General features: G+C 40.7%; 1 protein-coding gene across 8 annotated transcripts in view; it reads left to right on the forward strand.

Annotated features, from left to right (window-relative positions):
* The window catches only part of LOC133509598 (regulating synaptic membrane exocytosis protein 1-like), a 123321-nt gene that overhangs the window by 81307 nt on the left and 14252 nt on the right, over positions 1 to 27762 (forward strand). For 6 of the 8 annotated variants that reach the window (XM_061836785.1, XM_061836787.1, XM_061836788.1 and 3 more), the window contains 8 exons: positions 3874 to 4036; positions 4540 to 4644; positions 5097 to 5156; positions 12269 to 12358; positions 13288 to 13371; positions 25938 to 26047; positions 26330 to 26448; positions 27484 to 27644. In XM_061836785.1, coding sequence (XP_061692769.1) covers positions 3874 to 4036; positions 4540 to 4644; positions 5097 to 5156; positions 12269 to 12358; positions 13288 to 13371; positions 25938 to 26047; positions 26330 to 26448; positions 27484 to 27644 — 892 coding nt within the window. The remainder of the gene's footprint in view (positions 1 to 3873; positions 4037 to 4539; positions 4645 to 5096; positions 5157 to 12268; positions 12359 to 13287; positions 13372 to 25937; positions 26048 to 26329; positions 26449 to 27483; positions 27645 to 27762) is intronic. The other 2 variants (XM_061836789.1, XM_061836790.1) reach the window with 2 other exon arrangements.

The raw sequence follows: 27762 nt of genomic DNA on the forward strand, positions 1-27762 counted from the left end.
AGACTGTATCCTAATTCTGTCCATACTGAAAAAATAACAAAACAACTTTTATGCTTGTTCTGTTTATAGTGTAGCTGAACAAAATTACAATTACAGTTGTATTATTCATGATGACTACATTAAATTCTTGTCTCGAAAATGTTTGAGAGGGAACTAGTTTTTCATCTTTATGCATAGTGTTGAAATATCCTCTCTAGCTAGTGGACATCCCCAAACTACCGTACCTTTCCTTACTGGAGATTATTTTCTGCACTGGTAGTGTTCTGGTACATGCAGCTGCCTTTCATGCAGACAGCGCATGCATCATCCAGTCCAGTGTTCCAGTACACAACTGCAGCCTGGATAGGTTCCATCAGGAAGGGCATATCCCACAAATTTGTGCTAAAAATAATGCGGGGGAGTCGCTGTGTTGACCCCTAATGCGACATGCCGAAATTCAGATTATCTGCTTTGCCAGGAGTTCACCACCACCTTAATTCTACTTAGTGTCAGTAAGTCACGGTTCCTTTACATGTCTTCAATATCTTAAAAGCAAACTCTTATGGTTGAGATCACACTACTGACTTGGAAAATACACAACTTATCTATTGTTAATAGGTGTTGAATGGATTTTGTAGGTCACTAGTAAGAATTGAAAAGATTCAAAGTCTTTGCGACATTTATGTGGAACCAAATTATTTGAAACCAAGGTGAAGTGAAAAGTATGGATAAGTGTTTTGTGGCATGTGTGTGCTTGGGTTCTAATACTACATGCCCACTTGAGTTTATCCATGATGTGACTGTTGACAAAATAACTTGAGTACCATTTGTTCAATTGATATTTGCTTGAAAATAACATTTAAACTCAGAAACTAATGTTCTAATTCTATTTAGCCACTTCCAAAGTATGTATGCTCTATAAAATTGTTGTAATTCTAAAACAGTCAGTGCCTTTTATGAAACCGCTTACCTGTTTAAAATTGCAGGGATCACCGGTGACACCACTGTGCATTTGTAGCATTTCAAATTAGCGCAACTCTTCACTAAAAGGAGTTAAATGGGTTAAATAACTACAATCACATACTGACTATTTAACGTTCTACTTGGTAATTGTGGTATCTAAAATCAATGGATATTTGATAAATATTTCTTTACAGCAGTCAAAACATTTTTCCTCTTTGGTGTAGCTGAAAGTTGCGTTTGTCTACTGGTTACGGGTAGAAGATATGAAAACAGTCACAAAGAATATTGGAATGAAATCTTCAAAATTTTCAAAGTTTGCTGTTGATACAATTGTTGGTAGTCAGACTGCAGAGTGTCTTTTGAGAAGACTCGAGCAACAGAGAAAGCAAGGGTTACTCAAATAAATGAAGGCTACCCTTAAAGATTCGTCTGGATAATATCTTTGCAAATCAAAACAGTGGTTTTGGTTCAAACCAAAAAAAAAAAAAAAACAAAGCAAAGAACTACACTGAAAGCTTTTCATGATGAGAAATGTTACCATCATGTCACCTTGCAACTTTTTCTGAAAAGTTGCGTTTTTTCCCCCCCAAAACACCTGAAATCAACTTTTTCCCAGATGGGCTTGAGAAGCAAACTGTTTTGTAAAACAAACCATCTGGTGTGTCTGGATCGGTATAAATGGGAAGGTAAAATGGTAGACCCACTTAAAGAGGAACTAGTGGGCCATTTCTGGCTTTGAGATATTGCACTGTTGGAAATGAAGCCAGGGACCTTGGGATCAAAACAAAGCCCACCAAGAATGCACATATGCCTTCAAGGCTGATTACTTGCTTTATTTCTAATTTTATCTTCAGATAATATTCTGCTGCAGCAACAAAGACTCATTTTTATTCTTATTTAAAAATACCGAATGCAGTGATGAAAATTCCAGTCTTCATTTCTGTTAAATGTTTGCTCATTGCAAATATATTTCCATGTGTACTCTCTTTTGGAACGTAGCGGGTTATTTTTTAGTTATGCTGTAAACAAAACACATTTGCATTTGACATCAAATGATGAATATGCGACAAGAGATCAAAAGCTCAGCTTTTACAGTCGTACCAGGTATTTATATCTGGATCTGATTTAAAATATCTCATAATGAAACTGCATTTAATTCATTTTTGGGGGGGTGGGTTGGGGGGTTGAGAGTATTGTAACAAAGGCTAGAGTGAATATTTGTGATCCATTTTTTAAATTTTCACGGTAGTGCATTTGAAGTTTTTCTTTTGAAGGTTACTACCTTCAGGCTCCTTTGCAGCAGGGAAAATGCAAACTCAGTGGGGTCTAAGTCTTGGGATTGACTTGGCCAGTGGAAAACCTGCCACTTGGTGCCCCTCATGAACTCCTTTGTTGTTTTGACAGCGTGTTTTGAGTTTGTCTTTGGCTGGATGATGAAGGATCTCTCAATCAGTATTGTGGCATCATACTTGAAATTGGTAGACATCCTGTTACTGTGGACCTTTGCGTTCATTTGTTGCTGCCATCATGTGATACAGGGGGTCCTCAGTTTATGTTTCCATTGCTGCAGTTGCGTCAGTAGCCTACAATAATGTATTAATAAATAATCATTTCTGTAACTGGTTCTATGAAAAACACTTCCAGGACATCAGTAGATAAACAAATGAAAACCAGTAAGGTCTTTTTCCGCTTGACAATGTATTCTTTGCCTGCTGTAACCTCGAAGCATCTTGATGTCATTAAACAAGGACTCCTGTACATCATGAATGAAGATTACAAAGCCCGTCCATGAAGAAGCCATGCAAGCACAAGCCAAAATAATGTTTCATACGAGCTTGTATATTTGGCATCATAAGCATATCCTTTTTCCCCCGCAAAGCTTTAGCCCTTCCATCACTTTGGTGAAGGTCAATCTTCATCTCATCTTCCTTAAAACGTTTTTCCACACATTTTTTTTTGCTCATCTCTGTAGTTTTGCCAATTCCATCCTGGCCTTTCTGATATTTTTTTAATTATTGGTTAGCATGTAAACTTTGTTCATGACCTTCACTCCATCCCTTTGCAGGTTGTTTCTGATGTAACAAATATTGTGGGATATTGTTCTTTACACCTTCCACACTGTTTTATTATCAACAGCTGTCATTTTCCTTGGTCCTGTCATTTTACTGCTGTCATTTAGTGTTTATTTGTTGGTTTATCTGGTTTATTTTTTTCTTAAGGTCATTCCAGATGATTGTACTGACCATGGCCACAGTTCTAATAAATTTTTTATTTTCAGCATCACAAGACATTGTTTTTCACCCATTGATAGTCTTTGGTTTTCACGTTAGTTACACAAGTATAAAAGTTGCCTTTTCAAACAAAAGTAAAATCTCAAACTGAGTGTAGAGATTTCACGTAATTGATGGTTGGAAGAGTGAATTTAATAGGACTCATTTGGACAATGGAGTATTGTATATCATTCAGTCATCATTCACATAACAATTGTGCAAAACTTTTACGCACATGAAAAGTGGGTTGGTTTAAACGTGATGGTATCTTCTCAGTTCAGATCAGCTCAGAATGCTATCTAATGACTCATATTTATCTTTTGATCCAGATATACTTAGTCTACATAAAAAATAAATTCGCTAGGAGGCCGGCGTATACGGCATCTGAATTGTAAATAGACAGGTGAGGTCATTTTGTATTCATTATATGTAGATTCTACAAATAACAGTCTACAATATTTCCAGTTTCTGCTGGTATAATGGTCACGTGTCCCAATACATCTGTCCATATAGTGCACTTTATCGTAAAAAAAAAAGTGTGTAAATTGACAGAAAAACTATTTGATGCACTGTGTTTGGAATTTCCATTCACTTTCCTTGTGAATGATGTTTTGTGTCTATCAATATGCGCTTACATGCAACATCACTTGGCACCCAGCAGCAGAGGGACGTGGCAGGGAGCGACAACGAGAGCCCACGGCCACCCTGGAGGTGCCTGAGCACCAGAGGACACTCTCGCATCATATACGTTCTCGCTCAGTATCCCCCCACCGTGAGGACCAGGGATCTATGCGGTCTCGACCAGCCAATGTTCCTGCACAGAGGTGAAAAGTTAGATGATTTGAAAATGATGTATTATTGCACTTAAAGGTGCATTAGAGTCACTTCTAAACTGTAATACAAAATAATCATCGCAGAGATACTGCGCCAGATTATTTCTTCAATGATGATAATTTTCCTCTTCATGGATAAACCAAGATTAGCTTCATGGTTATGCCAATCAATTCTGTCTCTGCTTTGAAGAAGTGTTTTTCTTTTATACCCTGAAAACTAGTGATAACAGTTTCCATTGGGTGTTGCAGTCTAGTTGAATAGACATGGAGGAAAGGCAAAATCTAAAAATGGTACACTATAGTGCTTGAGAGAGAACTGAGGCCATCCCCAAATGAAATGGCCTCCTACTCCGGAAGTCATTGTGCTGCCAGCTCTGCTTTTACAGTCTGAGCCAAACGAGCCTAACCAACAATTGTCTTTCAAATTGCTTCACCACTACAACGACATAACACCTTTCCATCTTTGTTTATATATTTATTGTCTGTCTTTTCAGGAGTCTAGACGATGAGCTTTCGCACTCTAGGCGTTCTCGTTCTCCGCCCCGCTACTATGACTCTGCAAGAGGTCGCCACAAAGATCAGGAATACCTGGATGACAGGTATTGTCCTTGAATGTGCATCTGACCTATCCTGGTATGTCCACTTATTGTGTTACTTGTAGTTTGGGAAACGCTGACTGCTCATTTGTATGCAGTGCTGGAAAATGCAAAAACATTTGAATGGATGAATGTCATTGCTGAAACTGCTGAAACCATGTTCTCTGAGTTGTGAAATTATGACAAAATGTTTTGTTTTTTCCATTTTTGGTTAGTAAATGTCTCATTTTCATGGTTGGCTTGGACTTTGAACAGGGTTTGGTGCTGTAGCCTATTGATACGTGGTTTGTAAAGGTTTACAGTGTACTTTGTGTGTTTTGCCGTGCGAGTGTGTGTTTATGTACTGTTGATGCATCGTGTCCTCTTGTTCCAATTCACTCTCTTCTCCCTTGACTCTCCTGTTTTGGGGAATTGTTGCTTTCCTCATGTGTCATCCATCCCCATGTTTACCACAGTGAGGTCATCATGATCCACCAATCAATGCGAGGCAAAAGTACTGAGTGCATCCACTTCAGGTAACTTGGTCAAACATGTCATATTCATTACTTTGTCCTTCTGGAGGTGAATTTCTGACTCAGAATTTGAACCCAGAGAGTACTTCTTGAAAGTTTATGAAAGTTCAAAATACATATGTTGGAATAACTGAACCTTACTCAGAGCAACTTCCTATTGTTGAGGAACAAGAGATAACATTTTGCAAATAAAAAGACAATCATTTCTTTTTATATTAGTAAATATATTTTATAGTATGATATCATGAGTAAATGTGTAATGTTTACTGCTGAGTTGGACAATAATGGATACATTTTTTTGAGAGAACTACGTCAAAAGAACAGTAAATCATGTGTATGCAATGAGCTTGCAATGTGCCCTGTGTTCCACAAGGGGACACAACAGGACGATGATTAGTGTTACATATTGTCATGAGTTTGTTTTACTATTTCTTTAAGTTGTTATTTGTATGCTTTTATTCCCTCCCCCCCCCTCCCCCCCCCAAAAAAAAATGCAACAAAATCAATACTTACAATGTTAATTTGTTTTTAAGAACTTTAACAGTTTGGTCAGGCATACTATTTTTTTTTGTAAAAGAAAAACAATCTTGTAACAGTATCAATGGACTGTAATTTAAATCAGAAAACCGAAGCCGTACTAAAACTTTGAGTCGCTGCGAACATTTTTAGTCAAGATTTTTGGAATAAGCATGGTTATTCCCAGTGCAGTCATGCCAGTGCTTATAGTCAAAGAGGTGTGTTGCACTTTGAGAACACTCAGCCTCATCAAGATTGAAACCATACATTTTTAAATAAGACCATTTGCTAATACCATTTGCTTAGTAACACATAAGTACATCAACAATGGTGCTTTTTGAAAAGATATCTCCATACAGTGAAAAAAGCCATCTTATCATGTAGAAAAAACAAGGTATTAAAAAGATCTTTATGAATAAATATACACTTAAGAGTACATTAACTGGCACAACTAAAGAACTAAATGCACTATCGTGCACTATATGTCACTATCATCTGTCGTTTGCGGTACTTTTTTACCACAACATACTCAAGTGCATCGACTCGCAGGTTAACTTTCCTCTTCATTAGCCTTGTGAATCTCTACTGTCTGTGTATCCAAAAGAACTGCACACACTTTTTTCCTTCCCTTCTCCTACAATCTTGTTGCTTCTCTCTCTGGCATGCATGCACAATTCAGGAGTTCAACTAGGCACAATCAAATACTCCCACCCAAGATGTCACTTTTATTCACCAATACCCACAGTAACATGAGGAGGTAGGTATAAGGGTTTAATATGCTTCAAACAAATGTCACATGACATGAGTCACATGACTTGACATGAGTCAGACTAGGACAAGGGACTTGCTAGTAAAATGTATGAAAGGCGTGATTTGACCTTGACTTCACTTTAAAACCATCAAGGAAAGGTATGCTATGTTAATAACTACAAAGTCTAGATCACCTATAGCTGACCAAACATAAACTCAGTTTCATGTCAGAACATAAAATAGAGACAATTGACAAACAGTTTTAGGACCATTATAAAACGTGACTGTGAATCTTTTACGACAGCTAATGTACACAAATACTGATTATAAGTGCAATGTGGCAAATGAATACATTTTGCAATTGAGTGAGTTGTATGACTTGAGTCATGACTTCGCAAACCTAAGTCCAGTACTAAATCGACTCAAATTGATTGAAGATTTCCGGTGACTCGACTGGAATTGCTTGAGTTTTATCGCATTAACTTGGGACATGCTTGAAACTTGAAGGTTAAAACTTGAGACTCGTGACTTGCACATTCATTATTTTACTTAGTCCCACCTCCATCACACAGCAAAATATATGTCGCTGTACAGTATGTCAAAGCGTCCATCACATCTATGTGTCATTTATGTTGCAACTAAACTACTTCTATTTATTTAGTATATAACCTTATACACCACTTCATGAGCTGTCACCTTATTGTGGTGGAGGGGTTTGTTTATCCCAATGATCCTAGGAGCTAAGTTGTCTGGGGTTTCATGCCCCTGGTAGGGTCACCCACAGTAAAAAGGTCCTAGTAAGTGAACTGTCAACCTTGTGTATTGTGAGGATGGGGCGTTGCTGACCTCGACTCGGGACATTGTAAGTCAGTGGAGAGAATACTTCGAAGGCCTCCTCAATTCCATTAACATGTCTGCCCATGAGGAAGCACGGTCTGTGTTCTCTGAGGCGGGGTCTCCAATCTCCTGGGTTGAGGTCACCGAGCTGGTTAAAAATCTCCTTGGTGGCGGGGCCCTGGAGGTGGATGGGATTCATCAGGAGTTCCTTAAGGCTCTGGATGTTGTGAGGCTATCCTGGTTGACACGCCTCTGCAACATCTCCTGACATTGGAGACAATGCCTCTGGTTTGGCAGAGTGGAGTGGTGGTCCCCCTTTTTAAGAAAGGGGACAAGAGCATGGGTTCCAACTCCAGGGGATCACACTCCTCAGTCTCGCTGGTAATATTTATTCAGGGGCCCTGGAGAGGAGGGTCCATCATGAAGTCAAATCTCAGATTAATGAGGAGCAATGTGGTTTTCGTCCTGGCCATGGAACAGTGTACCAGCTCCACACCCTCTGCAGGGTCCTCAAGAGTGCATGGGAGTTCACCCAATCAGTTTATACAATGAAGAAAATTAGTATTTGAACACCCTGCTATATTGCAAGTTCTCCCACTTAGAAATCATGGAGGGATCTGAAATTTTCATCTTAGGTGCATGTCCACTGTGAGAGAGATGATCTAAAAAGAAAAATCCAGAAACCACAATGGATGATTTTTTTTAACAATTTTTGTGATACAGCTGCACAAAAGTATTTGAACACATAAAAAAAAAAGTTAATATTTGGTACAGTAGCCTTTGATTGCAATTACAGAGGTCAAACGTTTCCTGTAGTTGCTCACCAGATTTGCACACACTGCGGGAGGGATTTTGGCCCACTCCTCCACACAGATCTTTTCTAGATCAAACAGGTTTCTGAGCTGTCATTGAGAAACATGGAGTTTCAGCTTCCTCCAATGATTTTCTATTGGGTTTAGGTCTGGAGACTGGCTAGGCCACACCAGAACCTTGATATGCTTCTTACGTAGCCACTCCTTGGTTTTACTGGCTGTGTGCTTTGGGTCATTGCAATGTTCCCTCTAATTTTTTATGTGTCTGAGCAAACACACTAAGGCCATGATCGTTCTTTTTGACCACTGTGACCAACATCAGATGTATGCGCTGTGGTCAATCAGTGTCATCCATTGAAGTTATATGGCTCATTAAAAGGTTCAGATTACATTCCAATCAGAACATTTTTAAGAACAATTTTGTGTTTTTGCAAACTTACACTGAAAGTGTCAAAAAAGAAAAAAATACATTACAGTACAAATATATACCAAGTCAAATATTAACTATAAATTTGAAATGTTGCTTCCAACTTTGTTTCATTTTTTTCTAACCCACAATGATATCCCCGTCTCTTTTTCTTGGTGAAAAATTGTATTATTGCTTGCAGAATATCTTTAGCAATTTTGAAAGCTGAATAATGCTACCAAACAGTTTTAGGCTTAATGTTATGTTGCCTCCTATGTTTAAAATACAGAATTAGCTTTTTGTGCACTGTAACGTCTGTGCTTTCATCCTCAGCCAGGCTGTGCCATGTTGGAAGTTTAACATTATACACCATCTCATCCTGTATCTTCGACTTTTGCTTCAGACCAGACTTTTTTTTTACTCAAAATAGAGAAAATCTCATCCAGTTTCACCACTTTTTCTTCTATTATTCACATATCCCGTGGTTTGTAATTATGAGTGTACCCCTTTAAAATGGAGGGTGCGGTGTCAGGTAAACTAGGAAGTACTGTAGAGTGTGTGGCCCGATGTGGTCGAGCAGCAGCTCTTTGTGAGAGGCAGTGTTCTGTTGTCTTTAAAAAAGTAATAAAAAAATGGCTGTAGTTTACTGCGCTGGATCTGCGCAGTTGCACATCTTACAGGGAACACTGGGTCATTGTAATGTTGAAAGACCCAGCCAAGACCCATCTTCAATGCTCTGACTGAGGGAAAGAGGTTGTTCCCCAAAATCTCACAATACATGGCCATGGTCATCCTTTCTTTAATACAATGCAGTCGTTCTGTCCCATGTGCAGAAAAACACCCCGAAAGCATGATGCTACCAAACCCATGATCCACAGTAGGGATGATGTTGTTGGGACGGAACTCATCATTTGTCTTCCTCCAAACACGGTTAGTGGAATTATGACCAAAACATTCCATTTTGGTCTCATCTGACCTCAAAACCTTCTCCTATGACTCCTGTGTATCATCCAAATGGTCATTGGCAAACTTAAGACGGGCCTTGACATGTGCTGATTTAAGCAGGGGAGCTTTCTGTGCCAAGCATGATTTCAAACTCTGACGTCTTAATGTATGATCAACAGTCACCTTGGAAACGGTGGTCCCACCTCTTTTCAGGTCATTGACCAAGTGAGAGCATTGAAGATGAGTCGTGGCTGGGTCTTTCAACATGACAATGACCCGAAGCACACAGCCAGGAAAACCAAGGAGTGGCTCCGTAAGAAGCATATCAAGGTTCTGGCGTGGCCTAGCCAGTCTCCAGACCTAAACCCAATAGAAAATCTTTGGAGGGAGCTGAAACTCCATGTTTCTCAGCGACAGCCCAGAAACCTTTCTGATCTAGAGAAGATCTGTGTGGAGGATGGTGCCAAATTCCCTCCTGCAGTGTGTGCAAACCTGGTGAACAACTTCAGGAAACGTTTGACCTCTGTATTTGCAAACAAAGGCTACTGTGCCAAATATTAACATTAGTTTTCTCAGGTGTTCAAATACTTGTTAGCTGTATCACACAAATAAATTCTTTAAAAAATCATACATTAGTGGGATTTCTGGATTTTTCTTTTTAGATTATCTCTCTCAGAGTGGACTTGCATCTACGATGAATATTTCAGACCCCTCCATGATTTCTAAGTGGGAAAACTTGCAATATAGCAGGGTGTTCAAATACTTATTTTCTTCACTGTAGTTGTATTGGCTTCATCAAGCCAGGATGTCCAAATCTCACTGGAGTGTTTCACAGCCGAGTGTGAAGCGGCTGCGATGAGAATCAGCACTTCCAAATCTGAGACCATCGTCCTCAAGCTCGGCGTGCCCTCTCCAGGTCAGGAATGAGATCCTGCCTCAAGTGAAGGAATTCAAGTATCTTTGGGGTCTTGTTTCAAGTGAGGGAAGAAGGGAGCAGGAGATTGACAGGTGGATCGATGCAGCGACTGCAGTGATGCGGACTTTGAATTGGTCCGTTGTGGTAAAAGGAGCTAAGTTGAAACCCTCAGCTATGGTCACAAGCCGTTAGTCATCATTGAAAGAACAAGATCGCGGATACAAGTGGCTGAAATGTATTTCCTCTGCAGGGTGTGTGGGCTCTCCCTTAGAGATAGGGTTAGAACCTCGGCCATCCAGGAGCTTGTTCAAAGTAGAGCTCCACCACATTGAGAGAAGCCAAATGAGGTGGCTGGGGCAACTGATTTGGATGCCTTCTGGGCACCTCCCTAATGAGGTGTTCCACGCGCATGTCCCACCAGAAGGAGACCTTCGGGATGACCCGGGACACACTGGAGACACTATGTCTCTCGGCTGGCCTGGGAACACCTCGGGCCCCGCCCCCTTGAAGAGCTGAATTAAGTGGTTGGGCAAAAGGAAGTCTGTGCGTTCCTGTTACAGGTACTGCCCCCACGACCCGACCTCAGATAAGTAGTAGAAGTTGAACGAACGAATGGATGAATGAATGAATGAATGAATGAATGAATAACCTTATACAACTAAGAATTACAGCATTTTCGTTCAAGTGACATCCATCCATTTTTTTAAACCCTCACTCAGGTCACAGGGGTGGTCGAGCCTATTCCAGCTATCTTGGGATGAGAGATCGGGTACACCCTGAGCTAGTCGCTAGCTAATCGCAGGACACCAACAACCATTCACACTCACATTCACACCTATGGGCAATTTATAGACTTAAGTCAACCTACCGTGCATGTTTTTGGGATGTGGAAGGAAATCGGCGTGCCCGGAAAAACCCACACAGGCACTGGAGAGAATATGCAAACTCAAGTGACATTTCAGCCATCTTTATAGACTCTCTCTCAATTTGGATTCGTAAGCCATAATCCTTATCTATGAAAGTATTTTTTGTAATGGACTTTTCCCCCCAAACAATTTTTAGTGAAAGTTAAAAAGATAACCTGCTCCACCTGTTTAACAAATCCATCTATGGAAGAGCCAAAATTTGTTTTTGGAAAATATCAAAAAGACCTTAAAAAAAAACAAAAAAAAAAAAACAAAAGTAACCCTTGATTGAATACAAAGTTTTGTCACTCACAATATTTGAACCATGATCATTTTTACGTAACAACAAAATGTGTTTTCAAACTCTTTGAATAGATCCCCACAGGTGTGGCCATATTTTCAGGTTTTGGTGAAAATATATTGTATTTAAGTAAATTCCTTTGTTTGAAGCATATGGTCAACCTTTGTAGTGATGTTACACTGATGATTTTATCAATCTATGAGTAATTTCTCCCTTTATGAAAGCAATACCAAATACATGCAACTGCTGTTACTTGAATTCATGGGGGAAAAAATTGAGAAATATGTTTGGTCTGACAGAATCTCACTTTTTTTCGGTCTCGAGTTAGATTCAATCTAACTAATTTCGACTAATCTAATTTCGTATGCAATGCATGCTGTTCTGGAAGTAGCATTGTACCATGCCTTCATGTCAAAAGCTCAATTAGGCAAGCATTTTTCTAGAATCCCACCCCAATAAAATATACACTCGTTGCCCAGGAAGTTTGGCAACTCAGGTAATTACACCGTCATGACATACCCATCCACTCATTGTGCCCTGTAGCCAGGCATGGCTTCATTATCAGACTTATCATTTTGTGAATCCAACCAGACTTTTTTTTGAAGTAAATTTTGTGTTTGTCCATTGTTTTTTTCACTCTGTGGTTGACCTCTTGCCCTGTCTCTCCTCTCCATCCTCCTCCTCCTTCTCCTCCATTGGATGGCATGTTGTGCTGTGATGCCTCTAGTGATCTTCAGCCTTCTCTGGACAGGGTTAGGAGTGCTAGCACCAACTGTCTGACTCCAGATAATCATGCCCCCACACCTGAGTTGCAAAGGTACCATGCTTTGTATCCACCATCCTCCTGTAGAGTTTCTGTAGTCCCTATTTGTGTTTGGTCTTGCACTTTTGCCCACATTTAAATAACACTGTTCTTCACCCTCAGAACACCTCATGGCACTCACTGTAGACAGTTTTTTTTTTTTTTTGTCTTCACAGCCGTTTAAAACTAACACTTTTTCCCCCCATTAAAATGATTTGGACGGTAAGATATTTTTGAGCCACTAAGTTAAGAGTTTCTTCTTGCGACTTTAAAAAACAATTACGTTTCTTGTTGAACACCTCAAGCTCTTAATTCTTCTTCTGCTCTGATTCACTTCACCATTCGCACAGTCCAAATACTCTGGCCTGCTTATGTGCGCTCAGCAGAGATTGACCATCAGTAATTTGTGTCAGCTGCACTCCTTGATCAAAACCAGTTGAATTTGTCTGCTTGGCAAGTTGTGTCACTGGCTTCTATTGCTACTCTAAACAACTACTGTTGTTTATTTCTGGCAGTATCATAGCGTGAACTGTTAGCCATGAATGTGTTTCTTGTCTGTCATGTACTGTAGGAATTCCTCTGCAGTATAAAAGATGAAGAAATTGTACAAAAATATTCCTAAAACAGTATTAATAAAATCCAATAAAAAACAAAACAGTGAGGAGATTGACTTCACTACACTAGAGCTTAATTGAAAGCAGAAAATTAGGTATATGATTGTCTTTGCTTCTCTCTAGTAGTGTAAACTGAACTCTTTACTTTACTCCATTCTTACATTTAGTGATAAGCATCAAGCGAGACTTGTTCTCTATCATATTGGATTTTAAATACTGATGTTGTGATGACACTATTTGACAGACTGCAGAATTGGACTTGAATATATTAGGGGATACTATCATCCATTTTTTTTAAGTGAAGTTATTTTTTTCCCTGTGCACACATAGAAAATCATTGTACCATTCCTTGCCAAGAAGACGTCCTCCCAGTCCCAGGATTTTTATCCAACACGCTTCCCCTGAAGATGACAGGTACCCCTTTGTGGACCCATGACCTTGCTCTTGACTCCCCTTAGCTTGACAAGTGACACCACTGAGTACCAACTTCAAAATCTCTATTTTGTCACCTGCATAAGATCTTCCATCCACACAGTTAATTTATTTATTAGCCCAATCCTCTATTCCCCCACCCCCTTAGTTTTGTTTTTCTCTCTCAAACTACAAATCATGGGATCACATTGGTTTTATTTAGGTGCAAGCATCTGCCAAGCTCTACCTAGCGTGCGTGTGTGTGTTTAACAATAATCCTTTGTACAGTTTGAATACCATTTTTTACATTTTGGATGAGCTAGTAAAAATATCCCAAGTCTAACTTTTGATTTCTAAGAATTCTGTGTAGAAAGTGATTTTCCCTTGCATGAAATAAAGCACTGACATACTTAGTACTGACAATAAATAGCTTCTTTATATTTGAACACATGGGATAAAATCACAAAGTATTCTTTTGCTGTCTCTTTGTCTCTCTCTAAATCCAAAATCACTGGTACTCTGTGGTTATCACTGTCGCTTTGACTGTGGCATACAAAATGGAACTTGTGAGAATAACAACTCAATAAATATACAAGTTCTACACAGTTTGTAACTTACATTGTTTTGGTTTTGCTTTTGTGCATCTTTGCCAAGAGTGGTAGTAATGGTTTGTGTTCCTGGTTGTGGATAGTGTTGAAATTATTTGGTCTTCTTAGTTTCTTATTGTTTCGTCCATTGTTAAGCTTCGGTTTGTGCTCATTTTTAAATTGGTGTAGCTTGGACTGCTTTTGGAGTGAAATCCTGCACCATTGTGTTTGCTTTTTGCACTGGCAAAGTGTTTTTTGTTCTTGTCGTCGTTGGTTGTGGTGTTGTTCTGGGAAATGCATTTGCAGCTTCTATGTGCCCATCTTTATTTGTTTCCAAGACCAATTCCTCAGCATTGGTTGCAAACTCTTAATGGCATCAAGTTTGGACATATGTATGTCTTTTTACTACAGTACTTTTTTACTCCGTGGTTCCTGAAATTTCTCTCAGTAAGGTACAAGGTATTTTATTCAGGCATCTGCATACACACACACACACACACACACACACACACACACAGACACACACATTCATATGAGTCGTTGTGTCGAGTCATTTATCTTCATATCACCCTCATAACACCCATCACTTCTAACTTATATTTGGTGCCATAATAATTTGAGTCCCCTTAACTTATTTATCCTTATTTTTATCCTCCATCTTGCTCTCTTCTCCATGCATCTTTCTTTATTTTATTTTATTTTATTGTTTGTTCCGGTGTATCCTCTTTCCTCAACCGCCATTGTCCAGGCAGCATGAGACTCTCGATACACCTGAATGTGAGACACATAGCAGGAAGCTGTTTGACAGTGGCAGGTAAGCCATGTACTTGATGCTCAGAACATGTTTACTCGCAGCCGTATGAAATGAGGTCACAAATAGGCGGACGTTTGAACAGCACCCTCGCCTTTTAGTTGCCATGAAACAATCACACTAACACCACTTCCTGTCCAATAATGGACACCTCTTTCAGCCATCCATTGTCTAAATCACTTGTCCTCATAGGTGTCATGGGTAAGATCCAGTGTAATCCCAACAAACCTTCTGCGAGAGCTGGGCTACATCGCTATCCAATAACAGGGCACAGATAGACAAACACTTATTTACAGTTACAATGCCATGAAAAAATATTTACCCCATTCTCACATTTTTCATTTTTTTTTATTAACCATCAAACAAATGTTAATAAATATCAGACAGAGTTACCCATGTAAAAAAACTGCTGTTTCAAAATGGTGCTTTTGTCCATTAAAGAAAATAAAAGCTTCAAAGCTTGCAGGCCCTATGTGTAAAACAAATTGCCCCCTTATGTTTGTGTGTTGCAACTACACGGGGATCACACTCTTCAGCCTCCATGGTAAGGTCTATTCAGACGTGCTGGAGAGGAGAGGGTCCGTCAAGAAGTCAAATCTTGGATTCAGGAGGAGCAATGTGTTTTTTTTGTCCTGGCTGTGAAACAGTGGACCAGCTCAAGACCCTTGGCAGGATCCGCGAGGGCGCTTTGGAGTTCGCCCAACCAGTCTATATGTATTTTGTTGATTTGGAGAAGGTTCTCGACCGTGTCCTTTGAGGAGTCCTGTAGGGCGGGTTCTTCGGGAGTATGGGGTACCAGACCCCCAGGTATGGGCTGTTTGGTCCCTGTACAACTGGTGTCAGAGTTTGGTCTGCATTGCCGGCAATAAGTCGTACTCGTATCCGGTGAGATTTGGACACCGCCAAGGCTGCCTTTTGTCACTGATTTTGTTCATAACTTTTATGGACAGAATTTCTAGGAGCAGCTGAAGCGTTGTGGGTGTCCGGTTTGGTGGCCTCAGCAGTACATCTCTGCTCTTTGTAGCTGATTTGGTTCTGTTGGCCGTGATCACCAACACTGACTGGAGCCGTTCCCAGTCGAGTGTGAAGCGTCTTGGAGGAAAATCAGCACCTCCAAATCTGAGACCATGGTCTTCAGTGGAAAAAGGGTGGCGTGCCCTCTCCAAGTCAGGGATGTGATCCTCCCCCGAATGGAGGAACTCAAGTGTCTTGGGGTCTTTTTAACAAGTGAGGGACAAATGGAGTGGGAGATTGACAGGCGGATTGGTGCAGCATTTCCAGGACGGACTTTGTATTGGTCTATTGTGGTAACGAGGGAGCTAAGTCGAAAGGTGAAGCTCCCAATTTAGTTCCTACCCTCACCTATGGTCATGAGCTGTAGGTTGTGACTGAAAGAAGAAGATCCCGGATACAAGCGGCCGAAATGAGTTTCCTCTGCACCGTGTCCGGACTCTCCCTTATAGGTAGACTGAGAAGATCAGTCATCTGGGAGGGGCTCAGTGTTGAGCTGTTGCTCCTCCGCATTGAGAGGAGCCAGATGAGGTGGGTGGGGCATCTGATTCAAATGCCTCCCTGATGCCTCCCTGGTGAGGTCTTCTGGGCACATCCGACAGGAAAGAGATCCAAGGGGCGACCCATGATACGCTGGAGAGATTGTGTTTTTTGGCTGGCCTGGGAATGCCTCGGGATCCCTCCGGAAGAGGTGGATGAAGTGGCTGGGGAAAGTGAAGTCTGGGTATCCCTGCTAAAGCTACTGCCCCTGCGACCCGACCTGGAAACATGGTAGAAGATGGATGGATGGATATTAAAAAAAAGACTATTAAAACCGCATACAGTGTGTATGCACGTATGTACAGTGTGTACAGTATGGATGGATGGATGGATGGATGGATGGATGGATGGATGGATGGATGGATGGATGCTACGGTACATTCCCACTGGATGTGAAAGATTGCTTCGCCACATGTCCTTCACTTGAGTTTGCTCGTGTGACACATTTGGACGCATTCAAAGTGTACGTGCTTCATCAGCGTTATCAGTTCAAACTGCATGGACTTTCTATGTAATCACGCCGCATTAAACGCCCAAAACGCATCCGATGACTACATAACATTAGCTTATTATTGGGTTGTACTCCCCTGAGAAGCGACACATGAAATCACGTAATTTCTGTCTTGGCAATGTGGAGATATTTTGGCCCACTCTTCCTTGAAATTCTTTTAATAAGATAAGAGTGGACGATTTTTGAGAATGGGTGGGCCTTTCAAGGTCATGCCATCTCAATTCACCTGGCTGTCAAACTCCTGAAGTTTGCTGACGGCACCACCGTCATCAGCCTCATCAAAGATGGTGTAGTGTCGACCTGTCAACAGGAAGTGGAGTCCAACACAACCTGGAGCTGAACATCCTCAAAACTCTATTGAGATGATGGTGGACTTCAGGAGGCATATTTCGCTACAGTTGCCCCTCACGCTATCCAAGTACCCTGTGTTAAATGTTGAGACCTTCAAGTTACTAGGAAAACAGTCTCTCAGGACCTGGAGTGGGAGATGAAATCCTTAAAAATGCTCAGCAGAGGATCTTTTTCTTGTGGCTTCTGAGGAAGCATGGCCTGCCACATGAACTGTTAAGGGAGTTGTACACAGCGGTCAACGAATCAGTCCTGTGTTCCTCCATCAGATGCAATGACAAAAATAGAATAAACTCCGACTGCAATGGACAAAACTGCTGAAAAGAATGTTAGTAATTCCCTACCCACCCTTGAGGATTTGCACACAGCCAAAACTAAGAAAAGAGCATACAATATCATCTTGGACCTTTGTCACCACCTATTCCAGTTCCTTCCCTCATGTACGAACTATCAATCAATGCAAACTAAAACAAGTAGACATTCCAACAGCTTCTTCCGTCTTACCATTAACTTCTTAAACAGTTAATTAATCATTCCATTGTAACATGCTGCCCATTTTGTCTTGAGATTGTAGTCACATCTCTAGCTGGCCACTTATACATTACGTGTGCACTCACTGTAATATTCTCACCATCCTGCTTTTCTGTTGTTTACCAATATGGGCCACTCATGTGCACCATTTGAACAATTGACATTTCCCAGGTTGTCACACTGCTAGTAACTTCAAACTGCATACATTTCTTGAAGTCTCTGCATCATTTGCACAATGGTCACTGCACATTATTATTGTCATTTCAGGAGTCACCATCATTTTACACAATTGTCCCCTGAAAAATATATTAATAATAATTATGTAGCGGTAGTCCACCATGTAATGGTAGCCTTTTATTGCTCAGTGACTGTTTAATATTTGTATGTCTCTGTCAATTGACTATTGTCATACTGCAGGAGCTCCAACTACAGGAGCTGAATTCCTTGTATTTTTCACATACTTGGCAAATAAAGATGAATAATTCTGATTCTAATTCAGTCGTAATGAAGTCCGAACTTTGACCAGTCCACTTCAAAACCTTCATTTTGTCCCTTTAAGCCATTCCAAAGTTGACTTGTGGTTTTTGGATAATTGCCCTGCAGCATAACCCAGATGCACAGGGGCTTTGGAATTGGGGACTCGAGGGGCTTTTGGACCCACACCCCACTTTTTACTGTGTATTTCCCTTTACCCCTTTAATAATGTCTTACCTCACACAATAATATGGCCCAGCCACACATTATATGACAGTTGGCTAGCCACAATTTCGTTTTTATGGGAATGGATCAGCATCCCCCAAACTCGCATCGCTGATCGCCTTATGGGATGGATAAAATCGCTCAGCAGCCCCCTGAGAAAGAATAAGTAAGAGTAAAATGTGTCCCCAAATTGCTGTACCCCCCACACCCAAAAACTGTTCCGCTGCCGTTGCAAGTGCACTTCAGGTTGAGGTCACTAACTGATGGCTGAACATTCATCCTCGGAATCTTCTGGTAAAGAGCAGAATTTATGGTTCGTCCAGGTCCTGAAGGAGAAAAGTAACTCCAGACCACACCACGACCACTACTATGTTTCACACTTTTCACATTTTTTTGGATTATCTTTTTCTGGTCACGGGGGCAAATACTTTTTCATACCACTCTATACTCACACCAATGGAAAATTATGGGAGGAAGTTTTAGTACCACCAGAAGTTTTACCATTAACCAAATATACTATAGGCGTTCATGAATATCACCTTGTGTTTCATACCAATCTGACATACCATGTCAGAGTCAGTTCATCAATGTAGACTCTAGTATGAGTTTACTTTTACATTATTTATAATCTGTCATTTATATGGATTCATTGTTTTCCCTCTTCTTCATTTCACATTTTTACCTGCTTTCTAATGCGTGTTACTGTTTTGCGCACCATTATCTGTGCATCACAGTAAAGCCTACCTTCATCCTCAGGGTCTTCTTCTCCAGTCTTTTGGTAATGGGACTTTCCCCTTGAATCATTGAAATAGAAGAAAATGCTCTTTCATTTAGTACAGACTTCTTTTCCTTTCGGCTTGTCCCGTTAGGAGTCGCCACAGGGTGTCATCTTTTGCCATCTTAGCCTATCTCCTGTATCTTCCTCTCTAACCCCAACTGCCCTCATGTCTTCCCTCACCACATCCATAAACCTTCTCTTTGGTCTTCCTCTCGCTCTTTTGCCTGGGAGCTCCATCCTCAGCATCCTTCTACCAATATACTCACTCTCACGCCTCTGAACATGTCCAAACCATCGAAGTCTGCTCTCTCGAATCTTGTCTCCAAAACATCCAACTTGGCTGTCCCTATAATGAGCTCATTTCTAATCCTATCCAGCCTGTTCACACCAAACGTGAACCTCAGCATCTTCATTTCTGCCACCTCCATTTCTGCTTCCTGTTGTTTCTTCAGTGCCACTGTCTCAAGTCCGTACATCATGGCCGGCCTCACCACTGTTTTGTAAACTATGCCCTTCATCCTCGCTGAGACTCTTCTGTCACATAACACACCAGACACCTTCCACCAGCTGTGCCAACCTGCTTGGGTCCGTTTCTTCACTTCCTTACCACACTCACCATTGCTCTGGATTGTTGACCCTAAATATTTGAAGTCGTCCACCCTCGCTATCTCTTCTCCCTGTAGCCTCACTCTTCCCCCTCCACTTTTCTCATTCACGCACATATATTCTGTTTTACTTTGGCTAATCTTCATTCCTCTCCTTTCCAGTGCATGTCTCCATCTTTATAATTGTTCCTCTGCATGCTCCCTGCTTTCACTGCATATCACAATATCATCTGCGAACATCATGGTCCAAGGGGATTCCAGTCTAACCTCATCTGTCAACCTATCCATTACCACTGCAAACAGGAAGGGGCTCAGAGCGGATCTCTGATGCAGTCCCACCTCCACCTTAAATTCCTCTGTCACACCTAAGGCACACCTCACCATTTTTCTGCTGCCATCATACATGTCCTGTACTATTTTAACATACTTCTCTGCCACACCAGACTTACGCATGCAGTACCACAGTTCCTCTCTTGGTACTCTGTCATAGGCTTTCTCTAGATCCACAAAGACACAATGTAGCTCCTTCTGACCTTCTCTGTACTTTTCCACAAGCATCCTCAAGGCAAATAATGCATCTGTGGTACTCTTTGTAGGCATGAAACCATACTGTTGCTTGCAGATACTTACTTCTGTCCTGAGTCTAGCCTCCACTACTCTTTCCCATAACTTCATTGTGTGGCTCATCAACTTTATTCCTCTATATCGGCTTTGTTCTTAAAAATGGGAACTTGAACACTTTTCCTCCATTCTTCAGGCATCTTTTCGCCCGCTAGTATTCTGTTGAATAAGTTGGTCAAAAACTCCACAGCCATCTCTCCAAATTGCTTCCATACCTCCACCGGTATGTCATCAGGACCAACTGCCTTTCCATTTTTCATCCTTTGTAGTGCCTTTCTGACTTCCCCCTTAGTAATCATTGCCACTTCCTGGTCCTTCACACTTGCCTCTTCAACTCTTCCTTCTCTCTCATTTTCTTCATTCATCAACTTCTCAAAGTATTATTTCCATCTATTTAGCACACTACTGGCACCAGTCAACACATTTCCATCTCTATCCTTAATCACCCTTACCTGCTGCACATCCTTCCCATCTCTACCCCTCTGTCTGGCCAACCTGTAGAGATCCTTTTCTCCTTCTTTCGTGTCCAACCTGGTGTACATGTCTTCATATGCCTCTTGTTTAGCCTTTGCCACCTCTACCTTTGCCCTACGTCGCATCTCGATGTACTCCTTTCGCCTCTCCTCAGTCCTCTCAGTATCCCACTTCTTCGCTAATCTCTTTCCTTGTTTGACTCCTTGTATTTTGGGGTTCCACCACCAAGTCTCCTTCTCCCCTTTCCTACCAAAAGACACACCAAGTACTCTCCTGCCTGTCTCTCTGATTACCTTAGCTGTCGTTGTCCAGTCTTCCGGGAGCTTCTGCTGTCCATCGAGAGCCTGTCTTACCTCTTTCCGAAAGGCCGCACAACATTCTTTCTTTCTCAGCTTCCACCACATGGTTCTCTGCTCTACCTTTGTCTTCTTAATCTTCCTACCCACCACCAGAGTCATCCTACACACTACCATCCTACACTCTCCCCTACCACTACTTTACAGTCAATAACCTCCTTCAGATTACATCGTCTGCACAAAATATAATCCACCTGCGTGCTTCTACCTGCGCTCTTGTAGGTCACTATAGCTTCCTCCCTCTTCTGGAAATAAGTGTTTACTACAGCCATCTCCATCCTTTTTGCAAAGTCAACCACCATCTGTCCCTCAAAGTTCCTTTCCTGGATGCCGTACTTACCCATCACTTCTTCATCGCCCCTGTTTCCTTTACCAATATGTCCATTACAATCTGCACCAATCACAACTCTCTCGCTGTCTGGGATGCTCAGAACTACTTCATCTAGTTCCTTCCAGAATTTCTCTTTCAACTCTAGGTCACATCCTACCTGTGGGGCATAGCCGCTAACCACATTATACATAACACCCTCAATTTCAAATTTTAGTCTCATCACTCGATCTGATACTCTTTTCACTTCCAAGACATTCTTAGCCAGCTCTTCCTTTAAAATAACCTCTACTCCATTTTTCTTCCCAACTACTCCGTGGTCGAATAATTTAAACCCTGGTCCAAACTTCTAGCCTTACTACCTTTCCATCTGCTCTCTTGGATGCACAGAATATCAACCTTTCTCCTAATCATCATGTCAACCAACTCCTGAGCTTTTCCTGTCATAGTCCCAACATTCAAAGTCCCTACACTCAGTTGTAGGCTCTGTGCATTCCTCTTTTTCTTCTGACGATGCATCCGGTTTCCTCTTTCATTTACTACAGACATTGTCATGAAAAAAAAAAAAAAAAACTTTACCATGTTTATCATATGACATATCAAACCCAAATTATCTAAGAATAATCAACTGTTCTGTATGTTTAATGCGCACAGTATGTTATCTGTAGAGATGGTCACCCAGGGAAGCTTTAGTAAGATATAATAAGCTATAGAAGGTACCGTAAACACTGTGTTAGTGTAGTTCTTAATTTTATATTTTAAACGGTTTTATTTCTTGACTTGTTTTTAATGTGGAGTACATGTGAGATTGAAGGTGTCCCAGAAGAATTACTCGCTGTATTTGAAAGCAGAGTTTAAATAGTTACACTTTCACCTACACCTACACGAGTGTGTGTTTTCATTTCAAAAATTAAATTTTTACTTTATTTGCTGAACAACCTACACCAGTAAAACATATGGCCCGCAGGCCAGACCCGGCCCGTTTGATGATTTAATCTAGCCCGGCATAAATTTCTGAGTATATCAAAAAAAGAGTCTCTAGCTCATTTTTATCAAAAGTTGTGATTTTTTTTTTAAATAAATACAAAACAAATGCTCCCTATGGCCGCTAGTGTGTAATGTGTAAAGGCGCTCACGTCCAGCATGCGGCACTGAGTTAGTCACACGAAATAAACATTCGCAAAGTGATGTGTTCAAGTAAAAATAAACCGGCACTCTTGCTTCACCATTCACCACTACTAAACAAGTAATGGGTCAACACAACCTTCCCAAAATGGCACTGTCAAAAAAAGAAAAGTGGACACGGAGTGCAGAGTTTTACAGGAAAAATGGACTGAGATGTATTTATTCAAAGAAGTAAATGCAAAACCAGTGTGCTTGGTTTGTAATGAGCAAGGTGCCGTGTTCGGCGCCACACTACATTGCAGTTCCCTAACTGTGTTGTCACTCAATATTACGACCACATAAGTGCGTTCGAGATGAAACTGTCACTGAGGGAGTCACAGCTATCCAACGGTGACACCGTGCATTTCTCTTTTCTCACAGCTGTGCATACGAAGGCACTGAACCGTCACGATAATGATTTGGATAAATATAAAGACAACATAACAGATTGTGCTGCAAGTGTTTGAGCAGAGGTTTCAAGTGGTCAGTGAATTTGAGAACAAATTTGGCTTTTTTCGCTCACCATTTACAGTGAAGCCTTCTGATATGCCAGCTGACATTCAAGTTGAGCTCATTGAATTGTAGTGTGATTCCGCTGTGAAGGATACATTTGGGTCCATAGAATTGGATGTTTTATCAATATCTCATGCCAAGTTACTCCAAATTAACAGCCATGGTTGCAAAGGGTCTATTCACCACTTTTTGGACAATAATTAAACAAAGCAGCGCTTAATAAACAAATACTTGAATGACTTTGTTAAACGTGCTGCTACTCAGGATTTCATACCTAATATTGATGCGCTTGTGAAGGTACAAAGATGCCAAATTTCAGGGGCCAGTAGCAGCAAGTAGACTGCAGTAGGGGAGTGAGAGAGAGAGAAAGAAAAGTGTGATGACACGAAATTTGTTTGCACTCAAAGGTGTAGGTCCTCCACATTACTTCTCCTGTGGCTGATATTTTTGTTATTGTTTTCAACTAAATCATGCATATACTGTAGTACATTATATCCAGTGTATTTTATCTGTGTATATACAGGTATGCACACACCCGGTCCAAAAAAAATGAATGTAATGGAAAATGCTTTATTTTTATTTCCATAATTCAAAAAGTTAAGCTTTGATAGATTTTAGATTCAGGACCCACAGTTTAAACAATTCAAATTATTTATGTGTTTATTTCACAGAACCTACAAAAGATTTGATACTGTGAAGAAATCAGCCCAAATGTTGCATGCCATAAACATTTCAAACTGAGTGTCACACACAAATCATCCACTAAAGTCAAAGTACGTGCACAGGTTTTCACACTTTTCATTTAACCGATTCAGTCTGGTTCAGTCCCTGTTGGCTTCAATATGGGGCAGACTGCAGACTTGACAACTGACCAGAAGATCCTCATTGATACCCTCAAAAGGTTGACTAAGCCACAAAAGTTCATTGCTTAGGAGGTTCTGTGAAAGGCTAGAAAGTCTAGTGCAGATGTCGGCAACCTGCTCCCTCATTGTAGCAGTTCCCTGTGCCTTGGAGGGAAAAAATAAACATAAATAAATTGTAAATTTTTTATTCATAGAAAATATAATCTTTCCATCCATTCAATTTCTTAGCCGTTTATCCTCATAAAGGCTGCGGGAGTGCTGAAGCCTATCTCAGCTGTCAATGGACAGGAAGCAGGGTACACCCTGAACGAGTTGCCACCCAGTCATAGGGCACAGTGAGACAACAGCTGCACTGACAATCACACCTGGGGGCAATTTACAGTCTTCAATTAATGTTGCATGTTTTTGGGATGTGGGAAGAAACCAGAGTGCCCGGAGAAAACCCACGGAGGAACTGGGAGAACATGCAAACTCCACACAGGTAGGGCAGGATTTGAACCCTGGTCCTCAGAACTGTGAGCCCAATGCTCTAAAGATTGTCCACCATGCCAACCTAAAATTTTATCATTACTTTATTTTGTTGTTTTCCACCAAAAATGAGTGAAAGAGGAATTTCAAAACTGCTACAAAAGCTGAAGGCAGCAAAATCTTCACTAACTGGGTTAACGCTCCACAGTCAACTAGCACTGTTAGTTTTGAGGCAGCTATGGAGATCGTATAGAGGGGGAAACCGTTTACAGATGGAGAATTTGCGAAAGAATCATTCATAAAAATATCACAGCATCTCCTCTCCAACTTTAAAAACAATCAGGAAATTTTCAGAAAATTAGAGAAATGCCTCTCTGTGGATAGACACGACCTTTAAGATGACAGAAAACATCACCAGTAAGCAAAGTGTATCAGTTGAACGCAATCATTTAAACATTTTCTGTGATGAGTCAAGTGACACAAACAATTTTAAGCAGATTGCACTATCATGCTGACATGACATATCCGATGGACCACAGGAAGAATTGATAGAATTCATAGCGCTACTAAAAAGCCAAACATGGGGGCAGAACATTTGTGATGCTGCTGTTGTCGAGAAGCAAAAGGAATAAAGACCACTCACCTGTTGTCAGTGTTGACTGATGGGGCATCCAGTGTGAGGGGACAACAGAACATCCATCCATCCTTTTTCTTAGGCGCTTATCCTCACAAGGGTCGTCATTGGGCAGGAGGCAGGGTACACCTTGAACTGGTTGCCAGCCAATCGCAGGGAACATGGAGACAAACAACCAGACCCACTCACAATCACACTGACGGGCAATTTAGAGTCTCCAATTAATAGGTGTTTTTGGGACGTGGGAGGAAACCGGAGTGCCAGCAGAAAAACACTGCAGCCACAGGGAGAACATGCAAACTCCACAGAGGTGGGTGGGGTCGGGATTCGAACCTCAGAACTGTGAGCTTAACGCCCTAACCAGTCACTCTACCATGCCACTTGTTTCTTTTTATTTTCAAGAAAAACTGAGAACTAAATAATGATTTCTTCACAGTATTCTAATATTTTGAATAATTGAAATACATAATAACACACAGATAATATTTGTATATTGTCGGTGTTATAATTGATTTTGGATATATAAATTGCTCATAGTCTGAAATATTACATTATTTCAATATTTGGATTGATAGATTTATCATCATCTAAAATATTTCACGTTGAATTACATTGCGTGAATATTTTGGATTCCATTTATTTCCTGTTTTTTTTTATCTCAGACCTCTTCATCTCAAATGTTCTCCCCCTCTTTTTGTTCGCCCATTCCTCTGTTACTTAATAACAGGGGCCAACACCAAGGTGTTCCACCAATTTCCTCATCAGTGACATCCTCCTCATCTCGCAAAGTGAGGCAGCTCCCCCAACTTCCCCCAAAGAGCAACAGTGTAGAACAAGGTAAACGCGAACATGCTCATGCATGTCTTCTATCATATGGTACATGATTTAGTAGAGATAACAGAACAGAAGCAGAAATCATCTTTGGACATATTTAAGTCTCTGTAATAATTTGAAGCACGACTTCTGTCACTTCTGTTTATGGAAAACAACCTCACAGATGACAATGAAGGTTTGTGATGTTAAATCACATCAATATCTTCCAAATATACCAGATGCTAAAATGTAATTATCAAAAACTTTTTCCATCAAGTTTTTGTTTGGATTTGTTTCTGTGTTCAGCCCTGGTAGCAGAAGAGCGTGTCCGTCAACTCCAAATTAGAGTTCATTCAAACCGGATGTCAGCTGCCAATAACTCCAGCCAGCAGGACCTGGATAGAGCCCTCAAGAACAAACGGGAGGTGGGTCTGAACTTCTTGATCGCTATAGAATTTTCAGAATACGTTAGTAGGAGAAAGTCTTATTATTAAGTGAACCGTAAGTGAACTGTAATTTAGAGATCAATTTTAATAGTTTAATAGAAACAATATACAATTACTAAACATGTTATAGCACAGTGGAACGCTAATAAAACAGAGCTCGATATCATCATTGGGATTAACAATGTATCCAAAAATAGTTTCCATTTGTCACTTAAAATGACATTGAAAAAGACTCTTGATTGAATTGGTCGTTGTTGTAAACTGGCGGTGCAGTGTAATGGAGGCATAGAATGGGGTGACAGATTTCCAGGTCACATATTGTAGATACCGGTGATTCCCAACCTTTATTGAGCCAAGGCACATATCTTACATTTGTAATAATCTCATGACATACTCCCAAACAAAACTGTGACAAAAAGAGATAACATAAATCAATTATACACTTCCTCCTGTAAAATAGAAGGGCATTTATTTGTTCTGTCTATCTTTATATGCCGCTGTCATAGATGAACAAAGATACATTATTTGTTGTAAACTAACATTTTGACTACCCACCAGAGCTGAGTTGCTTATCCTCACAAGAGTCACAAGAGTGCTGGAGCCTATCCCAGCTATCTTCGAGCATGAGGCTGGGTACACCCTGAACTGGTTCCCAACCATTCGCAGGGCATACAGAAACAAACAACCAGTTGCACTCACAATCACACATATGGGCAATTTAATGGCTACAATAAATGCATGTTTTTGGGATGTGGGAGGAAATCCAGGTGCCCTGGAGAAAACCGAGGTAAGCACGCAAGCACTGGGAGAACATGCAAACTCCACACAGGCAGGGTTGGAATTTGAACCCCACTATTCAGAACTGTGAGGCCAACACTCTACAGCTGCTCCACCTATATATATATATATGTATATGTATAAAAAGCACCCCTGATTATTAAGTCATGATTGTATGACATTTGAACCACAACATTATTAATATTAACATTATTATCATTCATTCGTATGATGCAGCTCTTCAAAGACCACAGGACGAGCTGTGAGAATGCTTCCCATAAGTCCTCAGACAGTGATGTCAGCGATGTATCAGCCATCTCTCGAACCAGCAGTGCCTCTCGGATCAGTAGCACCAGCTACATGTCCATCCAGTCAGAAAGACCCAGAGGACGCTTCAGGTACAAACAATACATTGTATGCACAAGTCTTTTCAACCATTTGTTAGATGTCATTTTTATGATACACCACCTCTGTCGAAAAAAAATCAGTATTTCAATGGTGTGATGTGATTGATTT

This window comes from Syngnathoides biaculeatus, chromosome 12 (genome assembly GCF_019802595.1).
Source record: "Syngnathoides biaculeatus isolate LvHL_M chromosome 12, ASM1980259v1, whole genome shotgun sequence".
In the NCBI taxonomy this organism is placed as follows: domain Eukaryota; kingdom Metazoa; phylum Chordata; class Actinopteri; order Syngnathiformes; family Syngnathidae; genus Syngnathoides; species Syngnathoides biaculeatus.